General features: G+C 52.4%; 1 protein-coding gene across 1 annotated transcript; it reads right to left on the reverse strand.

Moving 5' to 3' along the window:
- Positions 1-795: 795 nt before the first annotated feature.
- Positions 796-9746, reverse strand: BDP81DRAFT_485855 (polyketide synthase; the record flags this gene model as incomplete). Its single annotated transcript, XM_060595180.1, has 18 exons — positions 796-941; positions 1108-1999; positions 2102-2579; positions 2641-2816; positions 2848-2982; positions 3136-3210; positions 3284-3568; positions 3625-4494; positions 4583-4608; positions 4668-4764; positions 4854-7012; positions 7091-7543; positions 7622-8123; positions 8183-8283; positions 8355-8478; positions 8559-9072; positions 9151-9440; positions 9642-9746. The coding sequence occupies 18 exons, from the start codon at positions 9744-9746 to the stop codon at positions 796-798; spliced, it is 7428 nt and encodes a 2475-aa protein (XP_060437888.1).
- Positions 9747-15116: the final 5370 nt, after the last annotated feature.

Genomic DNA, 15116 nt, shown 5'->3' on the forward strand with positions numbered 1-15116 from the left:
GTAAGTCATCGATATCCGGCAAGGTCCAATCTCAGTCTACTTCGACTCCCTGTGGCGGCGTCGGCGGTGCCACCCGCAGCTGACTACGAGGCCATCGCAGGCGTGTATAAGCTCCGAAAGGCCCTGCTAAGGTGCTGTTAAGGATTGGGTGGCGGCGCAGTGAGGGCATTAAAGTTTGCACGATCCATCTGGAACAGAAGAGGTTTTCTTCCAGAGGTAAGTTTGATGTATTGATGGCAAGATAATTCATAACTACTCGATATAGACAGATCAGCGGTTGTGCTTTTGGCCCTATTTGTGCCATGGGGACATACAGTTAATACATTAGTGGTCCAGCCTATGGAAAGAGCTCCCAGCGAGCTTCTTCGGCGTTTAACAACATCGTTAACAATTGACATCAAGCTCTTACATAAGAGCGCAGAGGAAGCGAAGAAGGATGCAGCTCTATGGGCAGTTTGGATTGAAGTTGGCGAAAGATTGAGTTTAAGGAGCTTAGGAGCGTTTTGCTCCTGGCATGGCGTGGCAGTCAGACAAGTTAGACTTTCGGTACACTTTCCACGACGCTATTGCTAGCTTGCGCAATGGGTAGTGTGTAATCAAAGACTCCCCGAGTCTCCAAAGACTACTCGATTCGCTGGATGAGTGTGAATTTGCCAGTACATGTACCGAGTGTAACATCAATGATGGAAGTGCGAGACCCGAAAACTTTCTCAATAGCATACACCACTCATCTTGTCGAAGCAAGACCTGAATGCCGCCAAAGTGGCCCAGGACCAGCTCCGTAGAGAAAGGATGCTAGCCATCGAGGGCGACAAAGTCACCAGAGCACCCGTCTATGCCGGCGAAGAGACGGGTTTCGGTGAAGACGCGACCGGTTCTCTGTTGTGGGCAGTTATATGTCTTATTGGGAGCGTCCTTTAACAAACATTTCACTGGACTGACTGTGTATAGTTAGACATCGGTGTAGTGAGGCTTCACATATCACTAGAATGACACTGTGAGTGCCCACCGACTGAGATGAACCCTGTTTGTTTGTGTCTTCTTTCCCTTGCATCAGAGCGTTCTCGCCTTGTCGAGAGCCAAATATCAATTCCCATGATGAACTACATAGCGACTTGGTTCCAGATCGGAAGCGCTCTATGAGTGCTAATCGAATGTAATCTCCCAGACTTAAGAATGACTGGCTTCGAATGATAGTCATGGCGTTGGCCTCAACACCAAATTTCTGGTTGACCCAGTTCCGAAGTTCCATTGCAACAAGAGAGTCCACACCAACAGCGTCAGGAGAGTATTCGACTTTGATGCTGTCCTTTTCCTTGATCAGAAAGGTTGCCATGGCCAGTGTAATTGCTCTGGCAATGATGGAGGTAGTGCCTTCCTCTTCCAGGACGACCGGTCGTGTAGCAGCCGACCGCAGAAGGGTTTCGATGCTGTTTTCCTCAGAGGATGCCTCCTCAAAGGCCTCGGCAGAATCTTCGACGTTGTGGTAGACGCTCGCACGAGGGTCTCGCTTCCAGACGACGTGGTTATAAGGAGACGAGATGGGTAGCGTCGTGAGGAAGCCAAGGATTATCTGACCGGGATCAATGAAACAAGAATCGCCGAGTGCTTCCATGCGCTGTGGCTTCGATCTGCGGATGGCGAGGTTCAAGGCGTCAAGGAGGTCCCATTCCTTCAAGATGTGCATCCCGGACTTCTGGAAAATGTCCAGGGTGTCCTGGTGTTTCGAGACGAATCCAACCTCCCCCATCACGCCGATATCAATTACGCACGCGGCCAGGTTGTTGCCACGTCGGTACTGCACAAATGCGTCGAGGAACGTGTTCGCGGCAGCGTAGTTGGCTTCGCCCCATTGCCCGACGATGCCACTATACGAAGAACACAGGATGAAAAAGTCCAAGTCAGAGGGTAATGCATTGTGCAGATTCCACGTTCCCTGTACCTTGGGAAGCACAGCCGTCGTCCAGTCTGCGAAACTCATCTGGCTGAGTGAAACATCCTGCAAATGATGGGGAGGATTAATAGTCATACTTCGAGAAAGTAATGAAGTAGGAGAGAAAGAAAAATTGACGGAGCGAAGGGGGGGCACGGTGTTTGTTACCTTCAAAACCATGGCTAAATTGATGACGCCGGCGATCGGCCGTGCCGCTGTCTGGACAGCCCTCTCCACATCTTTGACGTTGCAGACACTTCCTGCTACCAGCTGAGACTCGCAACCCTGGGAGGCTAGCTCCTCCAGGAAGTCTCGAAGGCCAGGGCCGGCTTTGGCGGATCGTGACAGGAAGATGAGGTGACGGGCGCCCTGCTCAACCATCCAGGTAGAAACAGCCCTACCCAGGCCCCCAAGACCGCCTATCAGCAGATAGCTGCGATCGGGGCGCAAAACGGGCGCAGGCTTGATCCTGGTGCTTTGTATAGCACTGTGATCATACGGCATTCTGATAATGATTTTGCCAATGTGACGCCCAGGCTTCATGAACTTAAAAGCGTCCTGCACCTCTCCAGCCTCAAAAGTCTCGGCTATGACAATAGGCCGAAATAAACCCGACCGAATCCAGCTCACACAGCGTTGTAAGGCCCTAGACAGATGTGAATATGTTGGAGACGATGTGCCTAGGTTCCAGCTTCGGGATTACTTACTCGGCAGCTTGCTCGGGATGAGTGTGGAAGATCTGCCATAAGTCAAAGCCAACAAAGGTACGATTGGCCTCGAAAAGCTCCATGGAAAGCTTCGATCGTCGGCGGAAGTCGCGTTTTCCAATCTCAAGTATGGTCCCGAAGTCCGCCACGCACTTCCAAGATCGCGCGAAGGAGATCTCCAGACAGAGAATTGAGCACAACATCTACGCCTCTGTTGCCGGTTGCACTCATGACATCGCCTAAGAACGACGCGTCACGAGAACTAAAAATATGCGAGCCTGGGATGTTGTGATTCTCGACAAGATACTGAACCTTGTCCTCGCTCCCAACGGTGCAATATATCTTTGTTGATGTTAGAAGATGAGAGACAGGAGGTGGGAGACTTGATCGGAAAGTATAAAACACGCAGAACACGGGAGAAAGTTGAACAAGTAAAAGAAGAATGGAAGGAAGAAAGGGAAGAGAAAAGGGAGCTGATGGGGGATGAATACGGACCTCGGCACCAATCATCTGCGCAATTTGAATGGCTGCTAAGCCGACACCACCGCAGGCGGAATGAATGAGAATCGTCTACCGTTCAAGCAACATCAAAGAGTTAGCGGAGCTCGGCCTTTTGAGAGAAAAGTTGGTAGTGTGGCCTTACCTGTCCCTGTTTCAGGCCCACTCTATCAACAAGCGCCATCATCGCGGTTGCGTAAACAGAGGGTAATGCAGCTCCTTGCTCGGGGGTTATGGAGTCGTCGATGCGGACACACGAATTTTGGGGCAGCACTATGTGTGATGCGAAGCACCCGCTTGAGAGGTGAATTACCCTGTCTCCAATGGAGTAATCGTGAACTCCGGGGCCGATGCCTGCGATCACACCGCAAGCCTCCGTACCAATACCCCGCGTACTATGCTCGAGAACACCGAGGGAAATCAGGACATCCTGTAACGGGCGTCAGTATGGCGCGGACTTTCGAGAGTGACAGGGGGTAGAAAAACCCTGAAGTTCAAGCCTATGGCCTCAGTTCTCACCAGCACCTCGCCTGAGCCCGGATGCTGGGGTTTCTTGTCGCTCCATAGCATGGTATTCAATAGCCCCGGTGTCTTGAGGGTCAACTGCTTCCACGAATGCTCCTCGTCGGAACAGCCATTTGCGAAAGCATCCAACATTGTCTGCCAGTGAAGCCGAGGAACGAGCACCTTCCCGTCAACAATCGCGTACTCCCAGTCCGGGTCCATTGATTCGGAATATGACTGGCTTGACCGAGCCCGCACAAGAAGCCTTGCGAGAAGATCGGTCGCGGTAGATGTCAGAGTCCTGTCGTCTATCTCGACTGTGAATAACTTGGCCGAGAGCTCACTTCGAGCTGTTCTAGCGAGTCCCAGTATCATAGTACTTCTAGGGTCTTGGCAGCCAACTTGCGACGATGGCGTGGCCCAGATCATCCTCCCTTCAAGTGCTTGAAGATATCCAATGAGCGTATTGAACGTTTTCTTCGAGAATTGGTGTACCATGGGCTCTTCCAAGTCAAGTACGGATATCAAGTCCTGCTGACTGATCAAGGCCTCGCCAAAGACGCAAATGTCGGCTGCTATGCCCAGTCGCTCGAGACTCTTCTTTGTCTCCTGGACATAAGGCCCCTGGGGCTTATAGCACATCACGGTCACCCTCGAGGGCTTGTTATCGCTGAGGGCGGGCGCTGCGATGATGCCCGCGCTCGAGTGGTACGGGGCAATTCCATCGAGGTGAATAGCATCTGGTTCCTTGAACCCCGCGGCGATCAGCTCCTTTGCCCATCGGTCTGGCGATACGTACGGTTCGCTGGCGCGACCGTCTTGCATTCCAAGCCACCAGCCGGGGAGAAAGCCCTAGGAGATGGCGTCAAGTTAGCGTGGAGAACAAGGTTAGACCAGCCGAAAGATCCGACTCAGGTTGGTGCTGCTGGCCTTGGCTTACCATGACGTAGTTGATGAATTTGGCATCTGCTTCTACTGTTAGCACGTCTCGAGAACGTGTTGCTCGAAGCACGGATTGTACTCGCCTGGGCAGAGCTCTTGCAAGAATAACCGGCCTGCAGGGTTGAGGAGGCTTCTGAGATGACCGAGAGTAACCTGTAGGCTTGGCGTAGCATGAACGACCTTGGGGACATTGACAGTCAGTAGAGGCTTCGGACTCGTGTCTGCATGTGTCGCAAAAAGGGAGTAGGGAGAGGGGGAGCTATGCCCACATTTGTTCCTATAATGAGGTCGTAGTTGCCCAGCTCGAATCCCTGCTGGACAGGATCCTGGCTTATGTCAAGTACGGCGTACTGCATGTTCGGGGCGCCGGCGAAGCGCTCCTTGGCAGCAGGCATGAAGCCGCTGGAGATGTCGGTGTAGGTGTAGCTGCCATACAAGCGCTCTTCGTACGGCGACCTAAGCGCCTGCAGCACTTTGGCAGTTGTCCCGCCGGTGCCGGCACCGACCTCAAGGATCCTCATTCGAGGGTTCGTATGTGCGACCGCCCGGATCAGCTGCGAGTAGTCGAGAACGTCGACGACGTTATAGAACTGAGTAAGCACGCCGTCCTCGAGGAGGACATGCAGTGGGTTGGTCTCGCCGTTGAAGATACTGTCGGCAGCCTTGAACAAGCGGTAGATCGCCTCGGAGAACGGTGCGAATTCGGACGCCGATACTCGTGCCGCAAGCTCTTCTATTCTCTTGAGTCTCTGCTCACTGTCCCACGCCCAGAGTCGAAGCTCCTTAGCGACGAACGGGTTGGACCCAGTCCTGTATTGGTCGATATGGTCTTGTGCCCACGTCAGAAATTTCAAAAGATGGGGTGGTGCCTCGCCGGACGGCTTGATTGATTCCCGGTGATCAATGATATAGAGGAGCATGAGCTCCTCCAGTAGCGCCCACTCCTCCGGGGAGCCCGTCCTGGGACGCATGGTGTCGTCCAGCTGGACAAAGTCGACGTGAGGTCTCCACTCCAACCGTGTAACGAGGCGGGCGTCTTCGCCTGCGGCGTCGCTGCTTGCGAGCGCCGTCGTCCTGAGGCCCTTCAGGCGGACGGCCGTCTGTCCGCCGGTTGTGTGGGTTGTCAGGTCCCCGGCGAACGACCCGCGCTCTAGCCTGTTGACAGTCGCGATTGCGCGCAGGTCATCGCCGGTGGTTGGTACGATAGTTATTTCCTCGATAAAGGTTGGCACGGCAATGTTTCCATAGTCCCTACCCAGGCCTCGATAGGCCGCGACCGTGAAAAGGTGGAAGCACTGGTCTATGATGGCGGGATGGATTGCGTACCCCTTAGCCTTGGCCGTCTTTTGCGTCGAGATAGTTGCGACTGCTCTCATGTCTTCTGTTGCGGCTGAGATCTTACGGAGTCCTCGGAACAGACCGGTGTAGTTGAAGCCGACGCGGTTAAATACGACGTACCAGTCACTTTCGTCCACTTTGCGAGGCAGTTGAATGCTCGGTTCGGGTGCGTCGAGAGCCAGTGTGACAGACTCATCCCTCAACAGCCTCGCCTCGCCGGCGCAGTGTCTTACCCACCGTGTGCCGTCAAACGAGCTGATGCTGAACGAATGGCAGGTGGCCTCGTCGGTTGATTCCGCGGTGGTTGGGGTGAGACTTGTCACGAGCTCCGCCACAGTACCGTAGGTGAGGACCAGACCGGCCGTCATGGTGACGTTGCTGAGGCTGAAGTTCCGTTCACCGCCGTCCAACTGTCGGATGGCCTCGCCGACCATGCAGATATAGCCTGCGCCGGGGAACACGACTTGCCCATTAAAGACATGACCCGACAGCCAACGAACGTCCTCCAAAGCGAGCTTGTTTCTCCAGCATGGCTCGCTGGCAACCTCGGCAACCCGGGACCCAAGCAGTTCGTGATGGGCAAATTTGCGGAATCTCCAATCTCGTGCCACGCGAGGCTCTGCCCAATAGACGTTCTCGTGTGTCCATGAGTATCGCGGAAGGTTCGCCACCTGCCGGCCTCCAGTACAGATGGCAGTAATGTACATGGCCACGTTCTGCTGGTAGAGCTTTCCTGCCGAGTGAAGGAGACTTTCCTCGCAGTCCTTGTCCCTCAGGAGGGTTGCCACGTGCACGTCCTCCATCCGATCCAAGTCTCTCAGTATCTGGCCCACTGGTCCCTTAAGTGCCGGGTGAGGTCCAACCTCGATAATGACGACCCGCCCGTCTTGGTCGCCCAGCGCCGCTCGGAGGGCGGTGTTGAAGAGAACGGGGTTTTCCATGTTCTGCCGCCAATACGCCGGCCCGAGACATCCGTCGCCGGTAAGCCTCCCCCCTGTAACGGACGAGTAGAACGGTATCGCGGGAGACAGGGCCCGCACGACGGGCAGTAAATGCTCCTCATACAGAGGCCCATACTCGAGCATATGATCTATTCCATCCCGTCAGCGCGTCTCGACTTTTCATTATCCAGTCGGCTTAGGACGGGCCAGGGCCGTCATCGACTTACGTGAGTGAAATGCCTTCTCGACCCGCAGGAGGCGTGCCAGGACGCCAGGTCGCTTCTCCTTGACGTTTCTCACGACCTTCTCAACCAGATCGGCATCTCCGGACACGGTCACGCTGGATTGGCTGTTTTCGCAAGCAACGACGACGCCCGGCTCCATGTATTGTCTCACCTCAAGCGTCCCGAGGCCGATCGCTGCCATCGAGCCACGTCTTTCGGACGCCTTACCGCTGCTGTAGCCTCGGAAAGTGGCAGCGACAATCGCTGCCTCGGCTGTTATCGCCCCGCTGGCGTACGCCGCGGCCATCTCGCCGGAGGAGTGTCCGACCACGAAGTCCAACTTCACATTCCAGGACTTCAAGATGTCGATCAGGCCGATTTGCACGGCAATGGACAGTGGATGGCCCAATTCCGCCATGTGCACGCAGCTCCCACCAACTGCCTTGCGTAGTTCCTCTGCATCGTTACATTAGTTACAGTAGACTTGATGGACGGTGGCTGATGGACGCCCAGCCTGCCTACTCGCTCACTTACCCTCAATGGTCCAACTAGGAGGCTCCGATATTTGCCGCAGATGCTTGTCTAGTTTCTTGATGGTTCTTTGAAACACTGCATTGCAGTCAAGAAGCCCTACGCCCATCTGTGGCCATTGGGCGCCTTGGCCAGTGAAGATCCAGCCAACACGCGGGGACGGCTTGACGGCTTCCGGTACTGATGTCACCAAGGTGGCGGAAGCGTGTCCGAGCACCGCATATGCCCGATGGCTTTTGTGGTCGCGTCGGTTGGCCAAGGTGAATGCCACATCCTCCAATGAAGCTCTAGATCCCAGAAGGTACTGCCTATACGCTTCGATGTATGCCTCAAGTGACGCTTGACTGTAGGCCGAGAAGAGTAGGGCGTGATGCTGTTTTACGGTTACATCACCATCAATAGTGTTAGGAGAGTTATGGATGTCGCTTCCGTTGCCGTTGCAGCCGGAAGCGCCGTCAGGGGTTCGGTTGCACATGCCATACTGATGCAGGGATTCGACGACGACCTTGGCTCGAGCTATTAGAGTGGCATCCCCAGCAGACGCTTGTGCTTACTTTCACTCACATGGGCATTAACACCACCTATGCCAAAGGAGTTCACGCTGACTCTTTCGGCTCGGTCATTGGGCCAAGCTTCGGTGTCGACGGGTACGTGGAGTTTGCACTCTGGAAAGGGACTGCATGAGAGAAAGAGTCTAAGCACAAGTTCGCGCGTTTCCCGGGGAGATCCCACTTACTTGTAGGGTTAGGAGTTTTAAATAGGATGTTTGGGGGCACCAGACGATGCTCGATGGCTAGAATCGCCTTGATGAGGCTGGTGAGGCCTGCGGCGCCCTCGGAGTGTCCAACATTGGGCTTGACCTAACAGCATGAGGAATTAGCTATAGGGCCTAGAGGGGCTATCATCAGAGGCGGCGTGGGAGGGGGGGCCTTTTATCTACCGATGTGATGGTGACGCCGTCTTTCCCGAAACACTTGGCCACCGCGGCGGTTTCGATACGGTCACCGACGGCGGTGCCGGTGCCGTGACATTCGACTACTGCGGTCTCGGACAGATCCGAAATGCCGGCCTGCTCGTAAACATGACGTATCAGCGCCTCTTGAGCCGTGGGGCTGGGCGTCAGCATGCCGTGCGTTCGGCCGTCGCAGTTAACACCGGTCCCACGTATGACCGCTCGGACGGTATCCCCATCGCGGAGTGCTTGGCTCAGTTTCTTGACGTAGATGGCATTTACGGCCTCGCCGCGTCCGTACCCGTCCGCGGAGGCATCAAAGGTCTTGCATGTTCCCGATGGCGACAGGACACCTTGGTCGCTCAGAGCAAGCATCATTGCCGGCGAAAAGATCAAGCTCGCGCCACAAACCAGGGCCCCATCGCAATCGCCGTTTCTGATGGCCTGACACGCCATGTCGAGGCCCACCAACGACGAAGAGCAGCCGGTCTTGACGGTCATGCTATAAAGAGCGGGTTTGTCAGTCGATAGTCTTTGGGTTGCACGTGATGAAGATCAGGGGACATCACATATCGCGTACCTTGGCCCATGCAGGTCAAACTCGTAGGAGACCCGGTTCCCGAGCACAAAGTCCTCGTTCGAGGTAGCTCGATAACCTCCTCTGTGCAGTGTTTCTTTGGCGTTGAGGTCCTGCCAGTCGCCTCCGAAGACGCCGACATAGCATCCAATGTTGGTACCGCGCCAGGAGGTCGCCCCGGCCTCCTCCATGCACTCAAAGGCCACCTGCAACAGCTGCCTCTGTTGCGGGTCGAGTCGTTCCACTTCCGTCCCGGACGAAGAGAAGAAAGATGTATCAAAATGCACGATGATCTGTCTCCAACAAATTACTTGACAAGAGAATTTTGTAAATTCGAACACTGACAAACAATGAAATGTAGGTAGTCGACGACGTGAGACCAAGTATGCGAGCGGGTTATCTACCAATCCGCAACCTATCCAGCAGCGTCTTTGCCGGACTGTTAGCATTAAACAACCATAACAGGCCCAACTCGTGATCCCGGCCAAGTTGACTTGGTCAAGCGTCCCTTGGATTTCGTCGGAGTCGTTGAATTCTAGCCCCACCCTAGGCACCACACTATTGAGCTCCTCACCCCTCTCCCCCCCGGTAAACGCCATCTTACCGAATCTGTACTATGCAGTACTGCGTAGATGCATCGGCTCGAATGTCCAACAAGCCACAGGGGTTCAAAAGTTCTATCTAGGGTGGGGTGCGGGAGATAAGGACATAGAGAAATCATCAATTAACTAACTTATAGGATTACTATATTACTTATATTATTTCAGGCTTTTAATAAGTATATAGCTATCTAATTAACCTATTAAAGTGTATTGTAGCGCTGTTTGTTTTTGGATTCAAAAAATTCTTTCTCGCTGTTAATGTTTTTTTTATAGGACATTTGTATGCAGGAAGGACACGGAAACAGAAGGCGTCACCTTGAAACGGAAGAACTATGGAACAGGTCAGGTGATGATAAGATAAGAACTGAGCGGCTAGGTGGAGCACTGAGTGCTCAGTTGCCAAGAGTCGATCCTGAACTTCTGAACACATACCTCGAAAGGTACCCACTGTTAGTAATTGTTAAGGTTATAGAGGGCTACGGCCCACTGCACTATCATCTCTTAACATCAGCCCATACGAGCTGAATTCTACGACTATAGCGGTCTTCCTAGATAGGGCCATCGATTACGGTTCACGGGGACGCCGGTATATCTCGGCGGTCGGGACGAGTCCGGAAGCCGACTGCAAAGGTCAGAGTGGTTGAGCAGGTCAACTACTAGGACAACTCTGAGCTTAAAGACGAGATTAACAAGCTTTCGAATCTTGTCCAGGACCTCCTACGTTGGGACACCGAGAGGGAACAGTTTTTGAAAGACTGTTTGACGAAGATCGAATCCTTGGAGAGAGAGCTTCAGGAGGAGAAACAGCGTTCAAACCGGCATCAACGTGGTCTAGCAAGGTCTATATACGCTATTAGCACAGGGCCTAGCGAGACTGACCTGAGTTCCCAGGGGTATCCCTCGCACATAACCCAGAACCAGCCGCCCCCAGTCCGTTTATATGCGGCGGTGGCGAGCCAGCTACTATCCAGAAGATAGGATGAACCAACGCTAGCCAAACAAGCCGCAAAACAAGCTACAAACCGGGCGGCTTTAAAAGATCTACGCGTCTTTATACGTTTATCGCCTAAAAGCCCGCTTCGGAACGAGAAAGCTTACGATATATACATCTTCGTTCGGGAAAGGCTAAGTCCCCAAGCCCGAGAAGCCCTCAAGGGGATCGACCATATTAAGACAGGATTAGTACTCCTACCTTCGTTAATAGATAGTATAAAAGTCCTGCTAGAGAATAGAGAATAGATCGCTACCCTTCTCTAAGCATAAGCGATCGAGTAACGCAATACCTGGATCCGAGCCTATATCGTAAACGTCCTTTACACTAGGTATTGTCTGGTAACCAATACTGAGCTGGAAATCATGACCGAGGAGCTCCTTGAAGAGATCCAGGTCTCGACGAAACTCAAACCTAAAAAAGCATACTTCTCTAGGAAGGACGAAGTCGAAAGGCTAGGCACGGTGATAGCCTAGTTCAAGGCGGAAGCCGTAAGGTAATTACTAAGACGCCTCCGTTTAATAGGGGCCAGCGTTTTTATAAACCTATAGTTCCTAAAGGAGAAGAGGTCTCCTTAATATCTCCGCTACGGCGGTTTTTATAGCGAACGAACGTATACTAGAAGGAAGAGATGCCTTAAGTGTAGCTCTCCTTCCTATACAACTGATTAACACCGGGTACCCTGCGGCGGCACTAAGGGTCACGATGGCTGCGACTGCCCCTTTAAATGCCCATTATGTAACGGGCCTTACGCCGCCTTCGATGCGACTTGCCCTATCCAACCCAAAGTGGTGAAGGGGGTAGTCTAGAGGAGGGATAAGGCTTAGCTACGGGCCATCCGAGCTGAGGGAGAAAGATTATAGAGAAGTACGACCTAGTAATCGCATCGATATTCCCGTAAAGAAGAATAAACGATAGACTATACCCCGGCGAATAAGACAAAAAAAAATTATAGCCCTCTAAAACCCTATACGTTAACTAAATTATATAAGTAAATATGGGCAGGCGGGCATCTGCCTACGAAATAGTACTAAACCTAGCTTACGTAGCCTAGATCGATATACTCTTAATATAAGAGCCGTCTATCCGTTCGGAGGAGAGGAGGCTTATTGTTACGAGCTGGACAAGGCAACCAACCGTAACACAATGATGACTCCACCCTGCGTAGAGGGGTTGTGGGTTCAATTCCCGCACGCTGCGTCGATAGTGTGATTGTGCCTCCCACACTATGTAGGGCGTCCCGACCGTAGGCAGTACGTGTAGGACTGGTTACCCCGCACCTCTGCTGGAGTTTCCCTGCTTATACCCGAAATGTCCGATTGGTCCTCGGCATAGGGACATGCCTCTTGGAGGGGAGATGTGGTGTTACGCCCGCCGCAACTTGTCACTGTGGGCGCGTAGCTATATAATGCAGAACAAGGGACAATGATGCCGGAGTCATCATTATCGAAGCTTTTGCTTTGTGCCACAGTTGGTTGCCTTGTCCAGCTCGTAACACTTATAAGACACCACCCAGGTTTTAAGACTTTTACCCTGATAGATAACTAGACCGAAGACCGTCCCAGGGTACTTACCTACCTCCGTAGAGGAACTAGGGTACGAGGCGTATAAATACGGCCTCTACCCGATCTATCTATAGACCTGCTCTTCTTATAACTCCTCTTAAGAACGAAGGAGGTCCTTATAATTATTAACGTATATAACGCCCCTCGTAGCTCTCTGCGATCTGGCCAGGCTCTCAAGAACATCCTAGCGGCCTAGCAACCCAAACCTAAGGATCGAGTACTAATTGCGGGGGATTTTAACTTATACTATTAGACGTAGTAGCCCGAGGCCACGAGTTCCCCAGACGCTGAAAACCTAGTAGAATGGGCAGAAGCCGCTAGCCTTGTCCTAATATTACCTATAGGTGAACCTATGTATAAAGGCGGCAACACCCTAGATTTATGCTGGGCGTCCAGTAACCTCCATGGGGCTTCTACTAGCATAGAAACATCACTATACACGATATCAGACTACGAATCTCTACTTACCCGGGTCCCCTTGGCCCTGATCGATTCACCCAGCCAGACCCCGGGAAGGTTTCGGCTCGATACGATGGACGAGGAGCTTTTCCTCGGCATCATTAAACGTAACTTATAACCTATGCGCCGCACTACAAGCAACATCCAAGACCCATAGTCTTTAGATCTCCTAGCACAACAGCTTACGGACTGTCTTATTAAAGCACTTACGGCTTCCATAAAGCGCACGCTCGGGAAAGGTATAGGGAGACCATACTGGAGCGAAAGCTGTATATATAAACACTGATCCTATGCGAGTAAGCGAGCGATGTTAGTAAGACTCTGCGTAGCCGGAGTGAACTATTAATGGGAAGAAGAGGAGGTCGAAGCTCTAAAACAGGACTTCCTCTACGAGTTTAAACGCTCCAAGGATGCCTTTTGGAAAGATAAGATCTCCTCAGCCTCCTTAAGTAAAGATATATTTGAAATGGTCGGTTAGTACAAAGCCATAGGATCCTTTCAGACCCCGCTACTCCGAGATGTAGATAACTAAGACACGCGTGTCTTATAACCAAAAAAGAAGCGCGACTTATTTACCCGCGTCCTCCTTAGAAACGCTGCAATCTCCGAGGACATACTAATAGAAAGCCTAGTCTTATAAAGGTAAGCTACGCTTCCTTTCCCATAGGTTACGAAGGACGAGGTACGGTCTTCGGTTCTCACCGCAGGAAACACGATTCCTGGGACCGACGGAATCACTATAACTACTTTGAAAATAGCATGGTGTTACGAGCTGGACAAGGCAACCAACTGTGGCACAAAGCAAAAGCTTCGATAATGATGACCCCGGCATCATTGTCCCTTGTTCTGCATTATATAGCTACGCGCCCACAGTGACAAGTTGCGGCGGGCGTAACACATGGCCAGTTATCGAGGATATTATCCTCTCATTTTATAGCGGGTAACGTGAATGATAAGCGAGTGAGACAGACAAGCGAGTGAGACACAAAACTGCGCCGATGATGCTTCAACACAAATGGAGACGTTTCTTCCACAACACATCATGGCATCCAGAAGTAATGAGTCAGGCATACAGCTGGCCCTTCAAGCTATCAGAATCAATCCAGAGCTTAGTGCACGGGCTGCAGCTACGATCTACTCGGTCAGCCATGCAACATTGAGTCGACGATTGAAGGGCTCTACATCTCGAAGCGACAGGATACCGAACTCGAGGAATCTTACTTTGCTAGAAGAGCAGACGTTAGTTGATCACATTCTCGATCTAGATGCCCGATCATTCCCTCCCCGGATCCGTGGTGTGGAAGAAATGGCTGATCGACTGCTTGCTGATCGCGACGCGCCTCCGGTTGGGAAGCGCTGGGCCTTAAACTTCGTCAAACGACAACCACAATTGCGGACGCGGGTTTTTCGGAGGTACGACTACAAGAGGGCCCAATGCGAGGATGCAGAGGCTATTCGCGGCTGGTTCGCTCTTGTGAAGAACACAATCGCGAAGTATGGTATCGATGAGTTTGTGTTGGTTCACGGGGTCGTATACGACAAATAGTGGTAGCAATTATCACTCGTCTGTTGGTGATCCTATTGCTTGTTCTTCTTGTTGTTGTTCTATCTTACATTGTAGGCAGGAGTCGGTCGAAGTAGGTAGTGACGGCCTGGGTGGTTGCCCCACCTTTATCCGGCCGTGATGACTAAGCCAGTTGTCCCACTTCGCCCAGGGCAGGTGCCAGCCAGCCCATGGTACCTTCCCATTACTCCTTATCAGCCTTTGCTGTTCCAACAGTTTGATATCTACAACTTCGATGAGACTGGCTTTATGATGGGCCAGATTGCATCTGGCATGGTTGTCACAAGTACTGAAAGGCGTTCAAACACAAAAATGGCGCAGCCTGGTAATCGAGAATGGGTTACAGTGATTCAAGCCATCAACTCGCAAGGCTATAACGTCCCGCCGTGCATCATCGTTGCAGGCCAATATCACCTCTCAACCTGGTATACAGAGTCAGGTTTCCCGGACGACTGGGTCATTGCGACGTCAGAAAACGGATGGACAACAAATGAAAGAGGCCTAGATTGGATCCAGCACTATGATCGTCATACGAAACCACGTTTGAGAGGCCAATATCGCCTCCTCGTCGTCGACGGGCACGAAAGTCACCACTCAACAGACTTTGAGCTATATTGCAAGGCAAACAAGATCGTTACGCTTTGTATGCCGCCTCATTCGTCTCATCTACTCCAGCCCCTTGACGTTGGGTGCTTTGGTCCGCTAAAGACGGCGTATGGGCAACAAATTGAGGATAAGATGCGGCGGGGCGTAACCCACATCTCAAAGGAGGACTTCTTTCCTGCATA

This window comes from Colletotrichum phormii, assembly GCF_030913505.1.
Source record: "Colletotrichum phormii strain CBS 102054 chromosome Unknown BDP81scaffold_42, whole genome shotgun sequence".
NCBI lineage: Eukaryota > Fungi > Ascomycota > Sordariomycetes > Glomerellales > Glomerellaceae > Colletotrichum > Colletotrichum phormii.